General features: G+C 37.2%; 1 protein-coding gene across 1 annotated transcript in view; it reads left to right on the top strand.

Annotated features, from left to right (window-relative positions):
• Positions 1 to 195: 195 nt before the first annotated feature.
• Positions 196 to 25,640, top strand: part of LOC119082711 (phosphatase Herzog) — a 61,290-nt gene continuing 35,845 nt past the window's right edge. The window contains exon 1 of the mRNA XM_037192287.1: positions 196 to 762. Within this exon, the coding sequence (XP_037048182.1) occupies positions 693 to 762 (70 nt within the window). The 5' untranslated portion in view covers positions 196 to 692. The remainder of the gene's footprint in view (positions 763 to 25,640) is intronic.

Below are 25,640 nucleotides of genomic sequence, written 5' to 3' on the forward strand. Positions count from 1 at the left end.
GAGACCGCTTGTACTACAAATTGTACATGGAAAACGTCCACTGCACCGTTCCAATTTTGTGTTCTAACCGTCCTAACCTGTTCTTTCAGAAGGTTTCAAGGTTTCGTTCACAAGAAGCCGACCCGCTCATTTTCAAAATTGAACGCAAACGAACTTGTTGTTTTCATTCATTTTTCGAGTTCGAGTTTTAGGCACGACACACACGAGTGCACATTCGTCTCTTCGTTCATTTTTATTCTACGAAATATGGACGAGTGAGTGACAACTAAACTTTTAATTTCATTCGTAATTCAATCGTCATTGATGCTCTATTTTTTTGATGTTTTACTTATTGTGTGAAAATAACATTCAATTCCACGACAGAAAGTTTGCTGGGGCGCTTAGCTCGCGAGTTTGAGAATTAAAATCAGTCCGGCAGCACCAAGAAAATTATTTACGTTTTTTGTGAACTGTGTGTTTATCATGAAATTGTTCATGTGCAATGTTCCAACTAAAAAAAAAAATTTTGTTTGATATTGTGATGTGATCACAAAATTGAAATTTTTAAAACCAACAACAAATATTCACCGAAAGGAATACGGTGTGTCGACTAATTGGATTGTTTTTGTGGTGGATTAAAGCAAAAGGTTTATGTGGTGTACGAGCCTTGTGGATAATAATTATTTTACATCATCTCAGCGTCAACAAATGTTATGGACGCAACATCAATCATTACAAGTGTTTCGCCCGATGACGAACAATTGAATGTTTGCCCCGATAAAGGTAAATAATCCGAAAAAAAAAATAAAAATAAAGTTTCCTTATTGCGCTGACAAAAATAATAACGATTTATCGAATGAAGCAAAACATTCGGTTTGATGGGACTGAATCGTTTCGCGAGAAAAGCGTTCAGCTCGATTTTAATATCGTAAATTTTGTGTGTTTTCATTCCTTGTGTATGTCAATTTTGTTGAATACGCTTCTGGTATTCACGGCTGCACCTGTTCGGTGTGTTTTATATTTATCTGAAAGCAAGGAAAATTATGTTGTGTCTGCTCCCCTAACGTTATTTTGTCGGGTTTCTCATGTATTTTAGATCCGTACGAATAGGAAAAATAGGAAAGACACTCGATGGTGTGCAGGCTAAAAATAGAAATATCAAAAATAATACTATCCGCCCACACAACAGAACACACAAAAAAAAACCAACCTCCGAGTCTCTAATGTTTGCGTTGTTTCAGCATTAGCCGAGAGAGTCACTGATTTTCAGTGAGAGAATGAGGGGTCTAATGTTACATTTAAAGTAAAAAGAACTTTTCTTGATATTTCATTGTTTAATGTTCAATGTTTGACTGTTAATGTATTTAATATGTAATCGCGCTGAGATTATGAATGACCTTAACATTTATGTATTATATGAGATGATGACATGACATGAGTATTGGGCATATTGTTCCCTAGGAATCTACGCTCAAATTCTTGATTTTATTTATTACTCTTGATGTGTTTCTGGATAGTTTGAATTTCGTTCTGGATAGCATACCAAGTGTGTTTCGGAAAGGCGTGTGTATTGCATGCATACCAAGTGTTGTGTGTGTTTTTTTTCCTCGTTTCTCGTAAATATTTTGTACGAGAACCTGTTTTCCATTTCCAACGTTTAAAGTTTCACATATTTATACACACACTCAGACAAGCACACACACACACACACACACACACTATAAATATTGTTCGCTTAACACAACATCAAACACACCGATGATGATAAATTCAGCCTCTCCTCATCTTAATGTGAAAATCATTCATATAAACACATCGAGCACTTTTATGCATAGAAATGTGACCCGCGAAACCATTCGACTACGGTTGTTTTCTCAGACCCGGTTTTGCGTGTTTACACTGGCGCTAATGTATTTGTGTCTGCGTTTGTAGCCCATTCAAGAAAATTGGTAAATTGAAACGAAAAATTCGTTCGGTTTGCACATTCTTGGACATTTTTCGCTGTCTAGGATTTTTTCTAGATTTTTAATTGAATTACGGTAGTTCGGTCCCATTCCACTCATTTTCGTCCCGCCAGTCATCCTAACAAGCCATCTGAATTTGGTAACACCGTAGGACCCAAACATTAGACATATGGAGTCTCAGACTCGAAATTCAAACTACTGTTCGTACGGGTGCATATAATAGCCGTAAAGGTGTTTTGTGTGTTCAACCTATTCTTTCAATTCAAAATTGTTTGTCAATTAGTCAATACGTTTGTTGGATTGTGAGTGAGGCATTCAAACATAAGAGCCTTGAGATCACACATTTTGGATCTCATCTCTCTCTCTCTCTCTCTCTCTCTCTCTCTCTCTCTCTCTCTCTCTCTCTCTCTCTCTCTTGTCCCACAATTTTATTGGGCAAACGTTTATTGTGCTGTTGATTTTATGGTACCGTCAATAATAATCTGAACAATATCTGAAACATCTCACTGTTTACATAACAAGGTACATTATGTACATAACCGACGACATCGTGGTATATATACAGCATAATCAAAAACCGCTATACAGCACCACCAATAAAATGTGAAACAAAATTAAAGTTTTTGTTTTGCTTCGTTTTTGTGTGTGATTTTTTAATGAAATGCCTTTTGTGTATTCAGGTTATTTGTGTATTGTAATATTAGTCGCTGCTGGTGAGAATGGAGAATGTAGTCTAAATAAAAAAGAATTTCAACAATACGAAAGAATGCGAATTGTTGTTTCTTTTTTCTCTCGTTTGGGATGGCTGTAGTGCTACACTACATAATCCATTTTGAACGGAATAAACTTTAAAAATCGGGGAAAGAGCAATAAGAGAGTTTCACTCTGCGCCAACAGCTAAATGACAATTTAGTTTTTAATATTTATTCCCCATTCCCCGAGCTACTTTCAATACGCAACATTCCAAAAGAGAATCATCACGAAGCATGGGACTTAATCTGACAGTTAATTTTTACGGTTTCATGGAAGTTTATTGGTAATCAAAAGTCTGAAAATTGGACTGGCCAAGCTGAAAATGTAGAGAATTATGTCGAGGCATAGATGCGACATTTCATCATTGTTTCTAATTTTTTGTTAGTTCATTTGGTTTGTGGAATTAGTTTTTTAACGGAATCGCTTCATTCCGATTTTTTCGAATATTTTCCTCGGTTGCTTTTGTCGAGGTTCATTGGCTAACTTCAGCCTTGCTTCTTTATTTTACGAGACATTTTCATCCAAAATAAATCTTTCTATTTTCAACTCAGAATCCTTTACTATCGGAAATTTGGACTCCCCCTCGGAGTTTTTCTTTCGGTAAAAAAATCTGCAACTTTTTTGTTCTCTTGACCTTTTTCTGAATCTTCACAATTTTAGATCAGGCAAAAAACCCTCAAAGGGTAAATGAGACGCAGGTCCTTTATCTTACTTACAAAATAATTGATATCGCTGAGGGTGACGCTTTGTACGTCGTACGCAAAAGTTTAATCAACAAAAAATTGACTCAAAAAATTTGTGATAGAAAATTTTACAACAAGAAATTTGCGTCACAAGTGACAGATGATTCGGTTTTCTTTCGTTTAAATTCTTTCAGTACTTGATAAATTGTTGTATTGTTTGTCGCTTGTAATCCAAATTGATTGTTGGTTGTTTTGCTTTCAGTACATTTTTTAACCATTTTCCTAACAATACGTTCCTCAACATCTGCCACTTGTGACGCAAATTTCTTGTTGTAAAATTTTCTTTCACAAATTTTTTTAGTCAATTTTTTGTTGATTAAACTTTTGCGTACGACGCACAAAGCGTCACCCTCAGCGATATCAGTTATTTTGTAAGTAAGATAAAGTACTTGCGTCACATATACCCTTTAAGGGTTTTTTGACTGATGTCAACACTTTTGTAAGTATGTCATTTCGACAACATCGAAAAACCTTATGGAAATTAAAAAATTCTAGAGAAATTAGTCTGAATCCCAAAATCTAGAAACCAATCTTGGTACATCTCACTTATATCGAAAATAACCCATATTCATCGAAAAATCCGATGGAAATTAGGTAATGCCAGAGGAATCATCTGTTATCCCAAAATTTAGGAACCAACCTTGGAAAACCTCACTCATGTCGAAAATAACCCAAATCCATCAAAAATCCGATGGAAGTTAGGAAGTGCCAGAGGAATCATCAGTCATCCTAAAATTTAGGAACCAACCTTGGAACAACTTGCTAATGTCGAATATAACCCAAATCCATCAAAAATCCGATGGAAGTTAGGAAGTGCCAGAGGAATCATCAGTCATCCTAAAATTTAGGAACCAACCTTGGAACAACTTGCTAATGTCGAATATAACCCAAATCCATCAAAAAATCCGATGGAAGTTAGGTAGTGCCAGAGGAATCATCAGTCATCCTAAAATTTAGGAACCAACCTTGGAACAACTTGCTAATGTCGAATATAACCCAAATCCATCAAAAAATCCGATGGAAATTAGGTAATGCCAGAGGAATCATCAGTCATCCCAAAATTTAGGAACCAACCTTGGAACAACTCGCTAATGTCGAATATAACCCAAATCCATCGAAAAATCCGATGGAAGTTAGGAAGTGCCAGAGGAATTATCTGTCATCCCAAAATTTAGGAACTAACCTTGGAAAACCTCACTCATGTCGAAAATAACCCAAATCCATCAAAAATCCGATGGAAGTTAGGAAGTGCCAGAGGAATCATCAGTCATCCTAAAATTTAGGAACCAATCTTGGAACAACTTGCTAATGTCGAATATAACCCAAATCCATCAAAAAATCCGATGGAAGTTAGGTAGTGCCAGAGGAATCATCAGTCATCCTAAAATTTAGGAACCAACCTTGGAACAACTTGCTAATGTCGAATATAACCCAAATCCATCAAAAAATCCGATGGAAATTAGGTAATGCCAGAGGAATCATCAGTCATCCCAAAATTTAGGAACCAACCTTGGAACAACTCGCTAATGTCGAATATAACCCAAATCCATCGAAAAATCCGATGGAAGTTAGGAAGTGCCAGAGGAATTATCTGTCATCCCAAAATTTAGGAACTAACCTTGGAAAACCTCACTCATGTCGAAAATAACCCAAATCCATCAAAAATCCGATGGAAGTTAGGAAGTGCCAGAGGAATCATCAGTCATCCTAAAATTTAGGAACCAACCTTGGAACAACTTGCTAATGTCGAATATAACCCAAATCCATCAAAAAATCCGATGGAAGTTAGGTAGTGCCAGAGGAATCATCTGTCATCCCAAAATTTAGGAACCAATCTTGGTACACCTCACTTATATCGAAAATAACCCAAATCCATCGAAAAATCTGATGGAAGTTAGTTAGTGCCAGAGGAATCACCTGTCATCCCAAAATTTAGGAACCAACCTTGGAACAACTCGCTAATGTCGAATATAACCCAAATCCATCAAAAAATCCGCTGGAAGTTAGGTAGTGCCATAGGAATCATCTGTCATCCCAAAATTTAGGAACCGACCTAGTAGAAGTTAATACTTAATGATCCCAACAATTCCCAACAAGAAATACATCCCAAAACAACACACCATTCACCACATTACCATCCATATCATGAAACAAAATATACAACACACACACACATTTGTATGGAGACTTTGGGGAGCTCCAGCTCTTAAGATATGGGTTTTTCCAACTTTTAAAAATTCCATTCTTATTTTTGGGCCAATATTAGCCTATAACCAAAATTTCAGGAAAATCTGTAGAAACGTTTAGGAGTTGCTGGATCTTTCCATAGGAACTAACTAACGTAGGCGATTTCAGTTATCTGAAAAACGAAATTTTGCTTATTTTCATACAAACATCAATATTTCGAAGTTCAATATCTCGGCCAATTTTGAAGCTGCAGGACATAATATTTTCGACATTAAAAAGGACATCGCCGCTCATTCTGCATTTAATTCATTTTTAAAAGTGAAACATTATTTATGTCAGCCGTATAGAGTAGGTTTTACCACTCTAATCGCCCAAGTTTGCTTGCTAAAGAGGGTATTGATCTGACTTTCAATAAAATTTCGAAAAAAAAAGTTTCGCGCAATGTAGTCTCTGATAGTTGTTGTTTATGACATCGAGTGCAAAGTGCTAGATGTTTTAATTTCCGAGTAGGGTTTTATTTGGTTTGGATGCATCTACGATGAAATAGAAGTTGAAATGTTTAGGGGTACATACTTCATCGTAGATGCATCCAAACTTCATAAGACCCTATTTGGCCCAAAAGCACATTAAATTACTTTTCAAATGATACCCCACACGATCATGTACGTTTCGTGTACCTCGAGAAATTTCAGTAAGAACAGTGGGAGCCTTCAGTTTCTGCACATATTTCAGTGTCGATGAATTTTAAACCCAATAACTCCCTATTCGGCTCAATAGTGCATGTGATTACCTTTCTAATGACACCCCACTCGACCCTGTGCGACTCGTGTAACTGGAGAAATTTTTGTAAGAAAATTGCAAATTTTCAGTTTTTGATCATCTTTCACCAGCCACACAAACTTCGAAGAATTTTTTTGAAAGTGGTTTTGGCTTCTAGGGTCGAATACCTTTCTAGGCACATAAAAAAAAGTCCACTGGAATCCCTCTCACACATTTACTTAATGGAAGAGTTACGAGACTTTTGGCATCAAGAGTTTTCTATCAAAAACAATGAAAAGTGTGGAATCAAACTACCAATCCAATGTCCCAATAACCGTCCAGAATAATAATTCTTTACGGAAATAGGGCACACATTCGATAGATGATTGATTGTACAATTACCATTTGAAAAAAATACACAAAACAGAGAGAGAGAGAGAGAGAGAGAGAGAGAGAGAACATTTTCAACCTCAAAACGAATGTTTTTGTCACCCATTCATTCAATTTATTTATTCTTTTTTACCTTAATAACCAAACATTCATAACAGCTTTCGTGTCACCCATCCCATTGTGTTTGCTGACACACTTTTTTTTGTCATTCTGTCGGACAAAATTATATACATTTTCTAGTTGAATATTCATAACAAAAACAAATTTCGGTGTTGTATCGTTCGATCGTCCGTGTATAATTGTTACAATGAACCAAAAGACGAAAACAATCGACAAAAAAACACAGAATTGGGCAAACCAAACCAATTTATTCAAAAATGACCCGTTCAATGTCAAGACGATTAATGAAACGTTTGTTAAATATCTCTGATTGTAATTAATTTTCAATCATTGTCTTGTCATTAGACGTTTTGTTGCTGGTTAAATGTTTCGAAAATAAAATGTTGTCTCTGTTCTCGTCTGAATTGGGAGATTGTACAACCCAAGAAAACTTGTTCGGCGCATTTTAAAATTGTTTGCTATTTGGCCAAGTTGGTGTGGTACTTGTTCCTTTCGATGCTATTTTGTTTGTATGATTACGACTGTGTATACTGAAATGAAACTCGTTAAACATTATACGATGGCAAAAGAGGTCTCTAAACTTTCTTTCATCATTACGACAAATTTTAATTAATTTATTTATTTGTTTCTCGTCTTCGTGTCTTTTTTTTTTCTAATGTCAGCTGTCGACTGTATAAATTACATGATGGTGTTATGTACACACATTTACTTTGTGTATGATCTATGACAGAGTTCAAGTGATATAATTGCTTAGCACCTTCGTTTCACTAATTAAATGAAGGGATAACTTGTGTGGAGCAATGAAAATAAGATGGCGAAAAACCGTCAAAAATCATTGGTAGGGAATGAGGCAAAGTCAAACATCGTAAAGAAACTTCGTCTTGAAGATGAATTTATGCTTTCTGTGACGAAAATAGAGTATAAAGGAGCCGACTTAGCTTACATACTTCCTGAAGCTTCGTTATACCGCGAAAAAACAGAAGAAAATTTTACTCACTGCGCGCCCGGAATTGTTTGGAACTTTGTATTTTGCCTTAGGTCTCTGTCGCGTCACTAGTGAAGAAACTGCAGTTTAATTGATGATACACCCACCTCAAAATACTTAGCACTATTCATGCAACCCTCAGCTTCTCTTAGGCTCGCGCCTTCCGTAAGTTAGTATCGTAGACTGAGACAACTGACGTAATTTGTACAGTTTGGAACTGTTGGAATTTACGAAAAACAACCAAAGACATGAATTTCTTGCTAAGTATTTTGAGGTGAGTGGTCAGTAATGTGTCCAACTTCAACGGTTGGTGTAAGTTCATTTTTCCCTTTATTGTTGTTTAAGTTGCATTAGGACAATCGTTTCATTGTTTTAAGGTTCTCATTCCCAGTCCATCTAGTTGAGAACGTGACGTCACCGCTATATGTTGTGTCAAGAAAGGGTAACTGAAACTGAACGAGCCATCAGAACAGTCGGAGCGTTTGCTGCGACTGAGCCCCGTACAAACCCGTATGTCTATTGCGTACGTGACCCTAGTGCGTCTGTCACCCTACTTTGACCGTAAGCATATGCGCCGGTTAAAGTAGTTAAAGTAAAATTATTATGTAATGTGTACATCTTACAAATTGCGCATAGCGCAATTACGAAGCCCCGTACGACGTTCCTTTCAAATGAAACAAAAATTTCAAATAACCCTAAAATTTTATTTTTTTGAAGGGCCTAGTATCGGCCTCAGTCCGAGGACCCAAATTTAAAATTTTTTTCAACTAAATTCTATTCGGCCTTTGATTACCTCCCAAATGAAACAAAAATTACGAAAAACGGATGAAATTTGCTCGAGTTATATGTAAAATACACATAGGGCCCTAGTAGTGGCCTTAGTCCAAGGACCCAAATTTAATTTTTTTTCAACAACATTCTATTCGGCCTTTGATTACCTTCCAAATGACACAAAAATTACGAAAAACGAATGAAATTTACTCGAGTTCGATGTAAAATACACATAGGGCCCTAGTAGCATTTCACTTCTAAGGCCCTAACTCACGGTCCACTCACCCGATTTTAAAAAACTTTTTTTTCCTGGATTGGTATTGACAATACCTATCATTTGCCGTGTCATTTACATTTCCATCGTTTATTTTGCCATAAATATCACCAAAAGACCTTAAATCACTTAGGTGGCCCTAACTCACGAAGGGCCGACCCGAATATGCCCATCTTCGAACTTAGCCTCACTATTTTGACTATCTTTCAGGGAAAAAAAAAATTTGAAATCGGATTTGATTTACTCAAGATATCGACGTGACGGACAGACAAAATTTTTATTGCAGATTCGTCATCTATGAACATAGGCAAACACTTTGCCCTTACCGTCTGCTTCGAATTCCATCAATTACACACGGCATCGTAATCCTATAAGCCCCTTTGTACTTCGTACGGGGCTAAAAAATGAAATCGAATCCGATACTAATCTGACCATTAATGGTCACTGTAGGTCCATTTAAATTACCACTTTCGGTTTGATCTGAAAGGGTACGACTGTGGCAAGAAGATCGATACTAATCTGACTGGTCACTGTAGGTTTTTTCTAAGTTAATTGCCAGTTAAGCCATTAATTGCCTGAACTAAGGAAGGGCAAGTATAAATTTTAACCTTGTCATCGAAGTTCAACTGATATTGGATTCGTTTTGCATTGAGACGCGACCGGAACTCATAAACCCTGTACTCCATCGTATTATTAGAAAACACCGAAAATGCTGACAATTATTAAATCATTGAATCCGCTACTTCCGTTGCTAAAGGTATCGCTTTGTGTTTGATTCAAAATCTTTTACTTCGTTTGTTTAACCGCTTATTTTACCATTAAAAGACCGTATTAATCGTGTGTCATTGATTATTTTTGTCATTCCTATCGATAGCAGATGATCAGCTGATTACTGATATTTTTCCTCGTTTGTTTTGACATCATTCAATCCAACTGGCTTTCAATTCTTGTAATTTTCTATGGAGAAGAAATATTTTAATGATCGCAAAGAATCAAAACCCTTTTTCTGAAGGTTATCTCAATCGACGAAAAATTTGCAAAATGCTGGCTAAAACGAAAGAAGTAAAAGATTTTGCATCATTCTGTTGTGAATTCTGAGATCAATAGAAGTGTTAAGATATGCTTGCCGTTTGTGAAATTTCCTACTGTTCATTCAATCCAAACTGTAACATTCCTTTGTACAATATTTGGTTTTTGTCAACTAAATTAAATGCAAACACCAGACCTGCATGTCTCTATCAAGAATTTATGTGAAAAAACGCCGCACCATCTGAATTATTTAAAATGCAACGCTGGTTCGATATATTGTAGATATTGATACATTGCGCACCCACACACTTGCACACACCGTACACGACGTAAAATGTGCATTGGCGAGGAGTGAAAGTTATTTTCCTTTTTCGATTTTGTCATTGTCGTCTGCACCGAGGAAATTCTTCTTTTTTTTAGATTTGAATTGTCGATTTCGGTGGAATGACTTCCTTTGTTTCGTGTATTGATAGTTCACGACAACGAAAATTGACAACAGACGAAATTCAAAGAATTGATATAATCAGAAGCATTAAATTAGAAGAAAAGTTTTCGATGCGGAAAATCTACAATTTTCACCACAAAGCGTCTAAATGCGAAAGAGGATTTCATTCAAAATCCGATATGCCATCCACTACTCTTTTGCATATTTATTTTGTGTCACCGAAAATGGCAAGCGGTAAATAAGCGACTCAAAAGCTCATCGTTTCTGTTTGTCCAATTTTCGTTCGCATAGCTTTTCTACGTTCAACATGTTTTATGTGTAATCCACCTCTCGTTTTATTGCGGAAAAGTTGTCAAAATGTCGTTAAATTGGAATTAGCTGAATAATGGACGATTGCATTTTCACTGAAATTAATTCTTTATTGTAACACAACATCTCGGGCTGTGTAACGTCGTAATTAAAATCTAAATAGAATTATGACGTCAGAGCAGTGCACAATAATTTATACTTTCAGCATGACTTGTTTTGACTATTAAAATGTGTTATAAATGCATTGCAGCGGGCTGCAGTATCCAACTTAAATCCAGATATGTTAATAGCAAACGCCATTCACAAACTTCACCTTCGATATGTTCCGAGTAATTTTCTCGTTGAATTCACAAAATTATAAATTGTTTTGACTGGTTCGATTGGTTGCGATGCGAATAATTGCATTCGATCTTTTCGAATTACGGATTTCCTGCAACAGAACGCTTAGGCCGAAAGTACACTGTCAATTTTCAATTGCTGAAACTGACACTTTTGTAGCGTTTTCCATTGATAAGCTTGTGGTGAATATCGGTTTACAATGGAAAACGCAGCATAATTGTCAGTTTCAGCAATTCAAAATTGACAGTGTGTTTACGGCCTTAGTAGACACTTGACCGTCCAGACCTTAGGCATGTGATAGAACATATCAGTCTTTGATATTTCTTCTTGGAAAGAAACATGAAAGCAACAAGTTTCCAAGCTAAACTACGAAAATGCATAGAAACTGTGTTGTTGACCCCAACAATGTATTTTCTGATCGCAAGCATAAAATAGCCGAGTCTTGTTTTCGTTTGTGCATGGATATCGGCTTAGCCTCGATCAACAAAATTCACACGAAAGGGTTGTAATCAGCCACTTTCGACCCTAGGTAAACGGAAAACAACAGTCGTCACTTGTTCTGCGTTTTCCATTGTTTGTATGCAACAAACGGGATGACAATTGTGTGATTCTTCTCGAAACAGGCCTCACACAGTCTCGAGTCACACCTGATTGCAAGGTGGTAGGTGTCCGAAGGTCGAAAAAGGGTGTTTTCTAACCTAATTTTTTGGCCGCTATAAATGATCGTTCCGGGTGAGAATGGGCTCGTTGGAAAGCTGAGTTCAAGCACTTTCGTGTCATGCCTAGTTTGATTAGATTCATTGATATAAGTTTGCAAAAATTTGCAAGAAAAATTTTCAAAATCTGTGTGAACTATAGACAGGTCTGGGCTGGTACTGATGACCCTTAATGTGAACCGAACATGCTAGTCGTAACATACACTGTCTAAGCTTTCCACTGATACCTCATTTGCAGTGCTGGTTATTGCTGGCGAGTTTTACGAGTAACGATTGTACTAACATAAAATTCTGTTATGACGGCAATCACCAGCACTGCAAATGAGTACAAATAACGTTACTTATGTCGTACAACGTCATGACATGTTCATCGTTTCAAACTTTTCAAGAAATTTCCAAGATTTTCCATGATTATTCTGGATATAAATCAAGCGACAGTTTTTCGTGTGTTCATATTCCTCGGGTTCTTCTTCTTCTTCTTCTTCTTCTTTTTCAGCCTGTTTCTATCCACTGCTGGATGTAGGCCTCTCCAACTTCTTTCCATTTCGGACGATCCATTGCCATTTGCTGCCAGTTTGTACCTGCAATATTCTTAATTCCGTTTGTCCATCTCTCTGGTGGTCTACCTATGGCTCGTCTTTTATATGGTCGCCAGTTCATGATCTTTTTGGTCCAACGCTCGTCTGTCCTTCGTGCAATATGTCCCGCCCAGCTCCATTTCAGAGATGCTATTCTTTCCATGACATCAACGACCCTGGTTTGTTGTCGAATCCATTGATTCGTCATTCTGTCATTCTGAGTGTTATTCCTAGCATACTCCGTTCCATGGCTCTTTGTGTCACTCTCAATTTATCTTCGGATGCTTTCGTTAAAGTTAACGTTTCCGCTCCATAAGTGAGCACTGGAAGGACACAAGTGTCGAAAACTTTGCGTTTCAGACTATTATTCATTTTGCTTTTGAAAATTAGTCTGAGTTTTCCGAACGCTGCCCATGCAGGACCAATCCTACGTCTTATTTCTGCAGTTTGGTTGTCCAGACCTAACTTCAGTTTATGTCCCAGATATACATAGCTGTCGACTCGTTCAATGACAGTGTCACCAATTTTGATTTCTCTATCGTCCCCGATGTTGGTCATAACTTTCGTTTTCGATAAGTTCATCTTGAGGCCAACTTTGCTTGCCTCTTCACTTAACTGTTGTAGCATAAGCTGAGCCTGACCTAGATTCGCTGCTATCGGTACAATGTCATCAGCGAAGCGGAGATTGCTCAGGTACTCTCCATTTATCTTTATTGCCATTTTACTCCAGTTTAACTTCCTAAAAACACTCTGCAGAATCGCCGTGAATAATTTCGGTGAAATGGTGTCACCCTGCCTTACACCTCGGCCGATTCTGAATTTCTCAGTGCTCTTATGAAGTTTTATACATGAAGTAGCATTTTTGTACACATATCGTATTGTGTTGGAGTACCTTGAGTCTACTCTACATTCGTCTACTGCGTCCAATATCGACCGTGTTTCCACTGAATCGAAAGCTTTTTTGAAGTCCAGGGCGCCGACTTCTAAGGACAAGCGAGGCTCGGGCACCACTACTCGAATGATGAGCACCACTACATCTTTCCAGTTTTACTTGAAAGAGCACCACTACTCCCAGATTCGCTTGTTGTATGAGCACCACTACTCCCAAACAGTCGGCGTCTCTGTTGAAGTCTATGAATAGCAAGACTATGTCGATGTTGTATTCACGACACTTCTCAATAAGCGTTCTCATCACCTGCAAATGGCCCATTTGTGCTGAAACCAGATCTGAAAGCAGCTTGTTCAACAGGTTGGTAGAAGTCGAACTTGTTAGTGTTCCTCTTCGTAATGATTTTCATAAACAACTTGTCGAACAAAATGACAATTCAAATAGCACTGGACTGTAATCTAATAACATTTTACATGATTAGTGATAAAAATATGAGTTTTCGTGTGAATGTTGTTGTTAAGCCGAGACGTAGCCGAGGTCACTAAACACACGAAAACGAGACTTATAATTTTTACCCCGATTTATATAATGGATTTTACATGCTGAGGGTGTCGAAAATAGTGCTTTAAACATGAAAAGTTCCGTTTTCGGCGCATGTAGCATGTAAAACAAATTATAATCCCCGGAAAGATTAAAATCGTTTTCGGAAAATTACAATATTACGGAACTTGCCATTGCTGTGGCGACTGCGGACTATAATTATATTGTTTAATTAAACAACATTTAATCTGTATGCAATTATTGTAATGATTGCTTACAATTTGTCATGCACTGACGCAATAGAGAATAAAAATACAGAAGTCTAAGCGCCGCATAATAGCGTCGGGCTGCATGGCAAGCATTACTTTGTACAAAGATCACAACAGAATTATAAATTCCAACAAAATTAATATGGAAATATTTGCTGTGTCAATATTGATACTATTATTTGAAGTCGTACCGACAAGAACCGATCCAAGGTTTCATTTTTTTTCAAAAAATTTGTCCTGCTATTGTGAGCGGTGTTTAGTTTTCATGTGACTGTGCTAATAGACCGCAAAATATAATGAAAACCATCTCGGATGTCTGGTTGTTATTTGATACCAAGCGGGTGTTTCGATTCAAACAACTAAGCCAATGTCAACTTGCCTCTAAATATGTCTTTAAGTCCTTAAGAGTGATATCGCCAAATCTTCAGGTGATTGGAAAACAAGCAGTCTCCGATTTTAATGAGTGATAGCTCGTTGGATTCGTCTTTCAATTCTAGGAAACACGTATCTTTCACTTTTTCTTAAAAAAATTTGTTTTCTGTGAAAAGCGCTCAAAAGTGAAGACATGCCAGAGGGTACCGAAAACAGTTTTTCGGCAATAACTCAAGAAAAAATTATTTTAAATGGTTGTAATGTTGTACGATTGTCGGCCTTGAAAAGACCTACAGGTACCTCTTTCTGAGGGCCCAACTGCCAGCAGAGCATCTGGAACGGTACTACGGCAATCATTTTTTATTGTCTACTATTCTTTCACCTTATCAATAGAAAAACGCTTCGCTATGTCGCGAATATATCAGATCCACTATTAGTAATATCAAGAGAAAAATCATTAAAGTTTTCTCCGAGGATTTTAGTCAAATAAAGTGTTAGCGTATAGCAAATGACCTCAGGACTACGGAACAGTAATTAGTTTTTCAATTGGACCAATATTTGCTACGTGACAGGAGTTTGGAAAACCGTTTGCTCCCACTTGATCGTATCGTTTTTCCAAACTCCTGTCGCGTAGCAAATATTGGTCCAATTGAAAAACTAATTACTGTTCCGGACTCCTGAGGTCATTTGCTATACGCTAACACTTTATTTGACTAAAATCCTCCGAGAAAAATTTAATAATTTTTCACAAGAATTACTAACACTGGATATGTTGTAACGACCTATATTCGAGTCAAAGTGAAGCGTATACGGTAAGGGAATAGTAGACGATACAAAATTACTCACGTAGAACCGTTCCAGACGCTGTTCTGGCAGTTGGGCCCTCAGACAGAAGGAAAAAATCTACATTTTGACACCAACTTTTTTTTCAAGACTTCTGTAGGCTTGCAGCCCAAAAGTACTGGATTCATTTATATGTGCAACGATAGTGGGTGAGGCCAGCTACAACACCCCATACTCAGCTTCGTGGTACATCGAAGCTGCAGAAAAGGCGGACTCTCCGAACATTCACTATATTTCTAGTCATAACTCTAGTGGATCAACTAGCACCAAGCGGTGCGTATACTCCACCTGTAGGTCTTTTCAAGGCCGACAATCGTACAACATTACAACAATTTAAAATAATTTCTTCTTGAGTTATTGCCGAAAAACTGTTTTCGGTACCCTCTGACATGTCTTCACTTTTGAGCGCTTTTCAAAGAAAACAATTTTTTTTAAAGAAAAAGTGAAAGACACGTGTTTCCTAGAATTGAAAGACGAATCCAACGAGCTATCACTCATTAAAATCGGAGACCGCTGGTTTCCCAAACTGTCCGCGAAACAATGGTTCGAAATACTTTATTCTCCAGCACATGCCGAACAACTCCCTGTCAACTTACATAAACTTTTAATCCGATCAATACCAATCCGAAAGGTAAATTAGATAAACTCAATTCTATTTCTAAACAAAACTTTTCCACCTTTGTGCATACATTCGTCACACAGACACACACACACACAACGGACTCGTCAAAATACAAATTGAATAAAATATTTACCTTCATATACACCGCACACAAAATCCACCTTGATATTCATAGAGTGGTATATATATACGTCGACAAGCGAATAATTGGCTACATGTGTTTGCCATTTTCATTTGGCAATTTTCATTAAGTGTGATAGGTAAAGACAACTGAGATCCAGTTGTATATAGTACATTTACTGCAATTTGAGTGCCAGCTGTGTGCTGTAGTATATACGTTTTCTGGTCACACAGAAACCGTATAAATAAACTATCAAACATGAGCGGCATTATTATTGCAAAGCTAGCACCTCAATGTTGCTCGACTTATAAAATTTAATATTTTCAATTTACGCGTGTGTTCAACACAAAAACGGATCTGTACGACATAGTTCTAGAGTGCACAGTACAGTATGTGTTTCGCATACACACACCCGACAATATTTTCTTTATAAAATTGAATTTGATGATTTATGATTATTAGTTTCTCCTTTGCAAGATTGTCTGTGATTTAGTTTGCATAAGAGAAAGATAATTTGTTGAATTTCTGTGACATTACTGCATCCGTTCATAGAAAATAGGTGGTAGTGATGGACTGAAGCTTGAAAGCTTTTTATGTGGAAGCTACACGTAGTATAAAAACGAGGGGGAAACTTTGCGAGCAAATCTTGTCCAAAGTGGAATTAGCCAACGGGTTGAATAAATTCTACGTGAATAGTGTACTGGAAATTAACCGATCAATAGGCCCAAGTGAATTGTTGGATGAGCCTATGATACAACGTCAATCCACGTTCGATTTTATGCATGTGGATGCAGACTACCTGAAACAGTGCTTGAGGAGATGAAGAACAAGAGTGATACGAAAATGGTCAGTCCGGAGTACTGCTGGATGCGTTGCCGATAATTAGAAAGACCGTGAAGGAGATAGCTAATCAGTCTTTGCATGAATCAATGCTGGATGATTGGAAAATCACAACTGTAGTGCCTGTCCCGAAAACCGTCAGACCAAAACGAGCTGAAGAATTCCGTCCAGTGAACATGTTGCCTACACTAGAAAAATTGGTCGAAACTGTAGTTAAGAATCAGCTGGTCGAATACATCATAGAAAATGACCTGTTATCTTGGTACCAGTCAGGCTATAGAATGCATCACTCTTGCGAGACTGCGCTTAACCTCGTATTGGCGAAGTGGAAAGAAAATGGTGAAAGAGGCGAAATAATTCTGGCGGTATTCCTTGATTTGAGAAGAGCGTTCGAGACAATCGACCGGAAAAGGTTACCGGAGAAGTTGAGAATACTGGGTTGCTCTGAAAGTGTGATTAATTGGTTCGCCGGTTATCTGGAGGGAAGAAGTCAACAGACTAAAGTGAATGGATACACATCAGACCGAATGGCAAATAACCTGGGAGTTCCTCAAGGATCCGTACTGGGCGCCATTTTGTTCGTGCTATATGTGAATGATATGCCAAGCCAACTGCGCAGTGCTTTCATAAACTTATTTGCTGACGACACCTTAATTTCTCTGCACGGGAATGACATTGATGCAATGCGAAATGATATGAACAGCGAGCTCGAGAGGGTTAACCAGTGGTTGAAGCTAAATAAGTTAAAGCTAAACGTGAGTAAGACGAAAGTTATGGTGCTCGGAAACTCATCTATGACTACACCGTTAAACTCTATATGGATGGACGGAGAAGTGTTGGGAATTGAACGTGAATTCAAGCCTAGGTACTTGACGAAAAATTAAGTTTCAAATCCCACGTAGATTACGTGTGCAAGAAAGTGGCAAAGAAAGTTGGAGTGCTGGCAAGATTGGCTAGGAATCTGACCATAGGTGCAAGAATATGCATTTACAAATCTGTAATTGCACCTCACTTCGACTATTGTGCATCGATTCTTTATCTGAGCAACGAGTCATCATTCGATCGTATGCAGAAACTACAGAACAGAGCAACGCTTATTATTATTATTATCTATTTGCTATTCGCGCACTATTTCCTTCTACTTTTCCTCTACTTTCCCACTATTTCCTTGTCCATCATTTCCTTCTATTGCCGCCAACAGCAAATAGCACCTGTCCCAGTATTTGCCCGCGTAGTTTCCCCCTCGACAAAGCATGCAAAAAATATGCACAAACGTTCAACAAAACCTACTTAACCCTGCGTCATCGAAGGAGTGTCCCAGCCAGTGAGACTAGTCATTTCTGAAGCACTAAAAGTGATTTCATATTTTCATCTGTAATCATTTCAAGAGGCTCACTTTGAAACGAATATTATGCAAACAACGACAAGGTCAACCAGTTGTTATATCAGTATGCAAAGTACCATTCTCAATCGACGAATAATGAAACACATTTCGCTATCAAATTATAATGATGGAGGAGCGTAGAACAATAAAAGTCTGACTGATTTGTATACAGATTGGTTGTTGATTTTTCTGTTTATGTTGGAAAATGGAAATTGGAAACTGATAAATTGGTCGTCATGTGTGCAACATTGTCGATATTTGAGAATAAATTGGACTAGCAAGTGGCAAAATACATGTTCACAGAAAGCAGTGACGATGGTCACAAGAGTCACAGAATATGTAACATAGTGTTACCATCTGTTGATCGTGAAAATCGTCCATAAATTGGATCGTATTGGTATCTCGATTGATTGTTTCGCGAACGGGAAAATTTCGTTGAATCAAATTTGGCTGTGAGGCAGCTGTACACGCTCTAAGAACCGTAGTTAAGAAGTCTAGAAATTCAACAAGAATCGTTTTAAAAATAGACTTTAAAAACGCATTCAACAGTATCAATCGTGATGAGATGTTGAAGAATATCAAAGAGCAAGCACCAGAATTGTATAACTTCCTCTGGCAGAGTTATTCTTCGCCGAGTCATCTCTTCTATGGGGAGAGATTAATCGATTCGTCTGTGGGAGTCCAGCAAGGTGATCCGACTGGGCCACTGTCATTTTGCCTGACAATACATCCAATTATTACATCCTTGAATTCGAAGTTAAACGTTTGGTATCTTGACGACGGAACTCTCTGTGATCAACCGAACATCGTGTTGCACGACTTCAAACAATTGATAGAAAAAGCTCGAAAAATTGGTTTAGAAGTAAACCCTTCGAAATGTGAGATATTCTTCTGCAGCGGAGATGTTGACGAAGAAGTAGTATCAAATTTTCAAGAAATAGCTCCCGGTATACGAATTATTGATGCCAACGATCTAGAACTGTTGGGATCTCCGATATTAGAAGAGGGATTTGAAAGATTCATTGTCAAGAAACTGGAAAAAATCACATTGCTAGTTAGCCGTTTAAATGATCTACAATCACACTACGCACTATTTCTGTTGAAGACTTGTTTTACCGTTCCAAAATTGATTTATTTCTTGAGAACTACACCAGCATGGCGTATTGAAAACATAATTGACTCCGTTGACATCGAGTTAAAGAACGCCCTAATCTCAATTATGAACATTCAGTTGGACGAAAAACAATGGACACAAGCTACTCTACCCGTTCGATTCGGTGGACTCGGTATAAGAAGTTTAAAGGATATTTCGCTTCCAGCTTTCCTGTCGTCTGCAAGCAGTGTCAAAGAATTGTTGTCTACTTTAACCGATATTCAGGCCTTCAATTCAGAGATGCCGTATTTGGACGAAGGTCTGCTTCTGTGGAATGGCCTGAATGACTCACTGCCGACTGATCCAAATAAACAGAAAAACTGGGATGAAATCAACATTCGGAGAGTTTCTAAAGAGTTAGTGTTTGATTCAAAAATTGAGACATTTCGTTTCGAATCACTGCAAAATAAATTCTCTGGTGCATGGTTGACTGCAACACCGAATCCAAATCTAGGAACACTTCTCAACAATGACTAGCTTGTTATTAGGCTCCGGCCTGTTAGTTTGGTCGTTAAACTGAATAAAATAAAAATAAAATAAATAAATGATACTTTAAGAACGTGCGTTGGTCTCAGACTCGGTGCAGACATTTGCCGTCCACATGATTGCTATTTATGTGGCGAGCCAGTCGATTCAAAGGGGCGTCATGGTTTAAGTTGCAAGAAAAACAAGGGAAAATATTCGCGTCATTTGGTGATGAACAGAACCTTACATCAAGGCCTCTCATCCATCAACACGAGTTCACGGTTGGAACCGCCTGGTATGTTTCGGAAAGATGGAAAACGTGTAGATGGCGTTACGAATATTCCATGGTACAAAGGTCGTGCTCTTGTCTGGGACGTCACATGCGTCGACACATTGGCAAAAAGTTATCTTCGTGTAAACAATAAACCCGGACAAGCATCAGAAAATGCAGCAAGGAAAAAACATAAACTATACGAAGAAATTAAACACAACTACCATTTCGTTGCTTTCGCTGTAGAAACAATCGGTCCATGGGCATCGGAAACAATAAAACTCATCCAAACAAGGCATCAGAACAGTCGGAGCGTTTGCTGCGACTTAGCCCCGTACAACCCGTAATCCTATTTCGTCCGCAATCATAATACGTCCGTAGCCCTAATAAGCCCGGAACCCTAATACGTCTACAACCCTCTAATGCGTCTGTTACCAAAATGCAAGTCAAGTTGGGCATTGTCAAATTTACTGAAAGTGTTCATTTTTAAAATTGCGCATAGCGCAATTACGAAAGCCCGTACGAAGTACCTCTCAAATAAAACCAACAATTTACGATATTATTTTAGAAACCCAAAATTTTTTGCCAACTTTCCATTGGGTATTCAATTACCTCTCAAATGTAACAAAAACTAGCAAAATCGGTTGAGATTTACTCGATTTATGTGCAAAAAACACTTAGGGCCGAGTAGCGGCCTTAGTCCAAGGGCCCAAATTTGAAACTTTTTTTGCCATCATTCTATTCGGCATTCAATTATCTCTCAAATAAAACAAAATCTAGCACAATCGGATGAGATTTACTCGATTTATGTGCAAAAAACACTTAGGGCCGAGTAGCGGCCTTAGTCCAAGGGCCCAAATTTGAAACTTTTTTCGCCACGTTATTTTCGGTATTCAATTACCTTCCATAAAAAACTAAATCTGGCAAAATCGGATGAGATTTACTCGATTTATGTGGAAAAAACACTTAGGGCCGAGTAACGACCTTTGAGCCCTCCCAACAAGCTCGCGTTGCATCATACACAAAAACAATGTTCAGCAACTTTGTTCTACTCGTCAATACCTTTCATTTGATATATCACAAGCAGCTATTGCGTGCGTATTTCGGTAGAGATCGTCGAAAGACTGAAAAACACCTATAGGGCCCTAGCTCTGGAAGGGCCGATCCTACCATGCCCATTTTCGAACTTGACCTTACTTTTGTCGATACCAATCGGGGAAAAAAAGAATTTTGAAAAAAGGTTGTGATTTGCTCAAGTTAGAGGGGTCACAGACGGACGGACGGACGGACATTTTTTTTTATTGCGGATTCGTCATCTATGAACATAACCAAATGCTTTGCCCTTACTGTCTGCTTCCAATTCGACGTGTTACAAACGGCATATTAATCTTATAAGCCCCCAGTACTTCGTACGGGGCTAAAAATTGGTCGCAAATTGATCATACAAAGATTATCTCTTGATATTCAAAGAGGAAATTACGAATGTATTTTAGGCACCCTTCCAAAATCAGACAGTTTAAATGAAATTTTTTATATTTAATTATGTGACAAACGATTGTAACTTATAAAATTTAAATGGTAAAATAAACCCTATGAAATGGGGGAAAAAAAATCAATAAAAAATTTCTGATATTTTAGTACAATCGGAGTCATCTCTCTCACTTCGTCACGGCTCCACCTTATCGCTAAAAATAAAATTCTTTTTTCAAAAATGCAGAAATTATGTACCAGAGCTCTGCTACAGGTGACCGCTTAAATATTTCACATAATCAATCAATTTCTTTAAATGTAAACACAAAGCGTGTACGGTCGAAAAAGAAAACGTTTAGCTCAGCACCGACATTTCGTTTGTATTCTCATTATTCTGCCGACTTTTTGAATTTTAGCATTCGAGTAGCACATTGTGGCATGACGATGACTGAACATTTATTTCATTTAACCAACAAATTAAATTGAAATTATCAATTGGATATTACGACCAGGCGAAAATTCGTTTTTTGGCTCTGCTATCAATCGAAGAAAATTAATTTTGATTCGATGAAATGAGTAACGATTCAGTTTATCAGTGATGTAGAGCAAACAAAACCAAAAAATAAATATTCCAAAGCACTAAAATGTGGGCTTGTCGCTGTTTAGTTTAGTCGTTTACTTTTTGTAAAGTTCTGTTTTTATCTGAGTTGTTTTTTTTATGTTTTTCAGCAGTTTGCATGTTTACATACATTTAGAGTGCGCTTATTACTTTGAATATTATTTCTGTTATTGTGTGTTAGGAACTATAATGGTATGCCCTGGGTATACACAATATGTGTGTGGGACATTATTTATTATGTAATTGAAAATAAACATTTATTCAATTATAAATAGAAATGTTTATGAGCTTATTTAATTGGTTGGTTAAATGCTTAAATTAACAATATCTCTTGATCATGAAAAACTGCTTCAACAGCCATTACTTCGTACGATACGTTCACATGAATGGCATCTGATTATAATTCATTGTGGTAACATTGTATACAATTTTACAACAACAACAGCAACATTTTCTCGTACACCGAATCACAATTTGTTTCAATTTAATAATGTAACAATTCGGCGCCGGCAGTTTTTTTTTTAGCAGGTCGCACACAATAGAGAAGAAAAAAAATTACGGTGGCAAAAGGTGAAAAGGTTGTTCTTGCCGGAGAAGTCATTGATATTTCTCCTAGCAAATCTTTTCGATAATAAACTCAACCTCATAATTTGATTATATCTCGATCTTGATTATATAGTTCGCTATCGCCTGATAGAAGTATCAACATATTTTTACAACCAACGACAAGCGCATCAATCGGTATGACTCCTGTTAATTTACTTGAAATATTGTCTGGTATTTGATACTTCATTTGTTTCAACATTAAGGCCCGTCATTGGGAAATGACAGGAAAGTTTCCCGAAAATGTATGGAAAATTTTATCACAAAAATTCACCGAAAAAATTCAAAGAAACTCACCCATGATGCTTTCCATTGTATTCGTGCACCGTCTCTTTATGTGCCCAAGGCATATTTAAACACTAAAACACTTTTTACTCGATGCAAAAACAAAATTTTGTTTTTTGTTTTGTCGCGATAAAACACAGAAAATATTTCGACACAACTGTGACACTCCGCTATTATAAGTACTAGAATGAATGTTTGCTGTGTTCACTTCGACGGTAAAATATTTTCATTCAAAAAAGTGTCCGACACTTCGACGATGGTAGACATTTATTAAAATTGTAACCTCTCCCCCTTCTTTAGTAAGCTAACAAGTTTTCGCTGAGTCTAATTATGCCACCTCTTCGAACAAAAATATCGGCTGAGGTCGAATAATTCTCCGCTGAGCTTTAACAAACCTCTAATGAGCTCTAACAATTTTCCGCTAGGCTTCAGTAAGAGTCCGTCAGACCTTAGCACGTTGTAGTAAGGCAATGAAGCTAAGCGAACACTCAATAAGCATCAGCGGATACCTAATAATTGTTGCTTTGATTTAATAAGACTCCACTTAGCTTTGGCAGATCTCCGCTGAGTGTCCGATTCACTCCATTAAGCCTTCCTGCAACTTGCTTAGGGCTAACGGACACTTCCTGAAGCCTAGCGGAGAATTATTAGAGCTCAGCGGAGGTTTGTTAAAGCTCAGCGGAGAATTATTCGACCTCAGCCGATATTTTTATTCAAAGAGGTGGCATAATTAGACTTCGCGAAGTCTTCTTAGCTTACTAAAGAGGAACGAACATTTATTCACGCTCAGCGCAGTCTTACGAGAGGCTAAATTTTTAATAAATACTCTCCCATCGTTGAGAGAATGTCCGCTGAGCTCTAGTAAAGCTTTAAAAAATGGTCGATGAGCATTATTAAATGTATACGCTACCCTTTGTCAACTGTTTCATGATTTTTATAATATGTCCGACACTTCTTTGAATGAAAATATTTTATCGCCGAAGTGAACACAGCAAACATTCATTCTAGTACTTATAGTAGCGGAGTGTCACAGTTGTGTCGAAATATTTTCTGTGTTTTTGTCGCGACAAAACAAAAAAAAACTTTTTGTTTTTGCATCGAGTAAAAAGTGTTTTAGTGTTCAAATATGCCTTGGCGACCTAAAGAGACTATGCCCGAATACAATGGAAAGCATAAGAGGTGAGTTTCTTTGAATTTTTTCGGTGAATTTTTGTGATAAAATTTTACATACATTTTCGGGAGACTGTCCTGTCATTTCCCAATGAACGGGCCTTAATTGAATGTCAGTCAATCTGCTTTGATAATAGAAAACATAAGCCAGAGCTGCTTATTTGTCGTTGCCCGAGCGAAAAAAAAATGACAGAAAAAATATTTTTTAATCGTACATGAGAATTTCCTTACAAATACTACAGGGTATACATCAGGGCCTACTTTTTAGAAACTTTTAGAGAAAATCGAGAAATTCAAGAAACTTTGAGAAATTCAAGAAACTTCGAGAAATTTCAAGAAATTTCGAGAAATATTTCTTGAATTTCTCAAGTTTCTTGAATTTCTCGAATTCAAGAAATTTCAAGAAATTCCAGAAAATTCAAGAAATTTGGGAAACTTCGAGAAATTCAATAAATTTCAAGAAACTAATTTCTCGAGTTTTTTGAAGTTTCTCGAATTCGAGAAATTTTAAGAAATTCGAGAAATTTCAAGAAATTCAAGAAATTAGTTTCCAAAAAGTAGGCCTTGGTATACATACACTTTTTTCGACTTAAGCCCATACAAAATACGTATATGAAAGTTCAGTATATCACCATACGATCAGGTCGGTCGATTTTTGAAAAATTTCAAATCGTTCTTCTGGACCCAGCTGATCTCACCCCAGAAGATTTTGAGACCAAAAAAAAAGAATGTTAAATGTTCTATGCTTTGCCCAAGACAATTTTTTTAGAAAATTTTTGAGTATCAGAAAATGTCGGTACTTTGTTGTTACTCCTAATCAAAAGATTGAGTAAATTTATTCTTTTTTACTTTTAATATTCAACGTAGGGTTAAAAAAATACAAAAATTCGATCAAAACCAAGTTTTCCGGAGTAAACGAAGTTCATGGAATTCGGTTTTCTTTAGATTTTTTCAACTTTGTTACTATAAAATGAAGAGTAAATTTAGACCGATTTTTGATTTTTGATAAATTGACTCATGTTCAAGGGAAGTAAACAGTGATTCTAGAATACAAAAGTTTTTCACTGTCGGTTACTTAACGTCGGTGGGACTGGCGCAAGTCTAATACACTAACATTGTTAATGAAAAAAATATTTGTCTAAAACAATAAGTAAAAGGTGACTACCACATCAGAACACCATGCACTGTCTACATAATTGTGTTCACACATGAGTATGACCTTTCCTGTTAGAATTGACGCTGTCGACGCTATTCAAAATGAAAAAAGTATTTATCATATTGTGACAGTTGGGATCAAAAGTTGGTCTATTCAATCTGTCAAGGTGACGTTTTAAACGTCAAACCAACAAATTTTAGCCAAATAATCACAAAATTATTTTTCTG

Source organism: Bradysia coprophila, unplaced genomic scaffold (assembly GCF_014529535.1).
Source record: "Bradysia coprophila strain Holo2 unplaced genomic scaffold, BU_Bcop_v1 contig_476, whole genome shotgun sequence".
NCBI lineage: Eukaryota > Metazoa > Arthropoda > Insecta > Diptera > Sciaridae > Bradysia > Bradysia coprophila.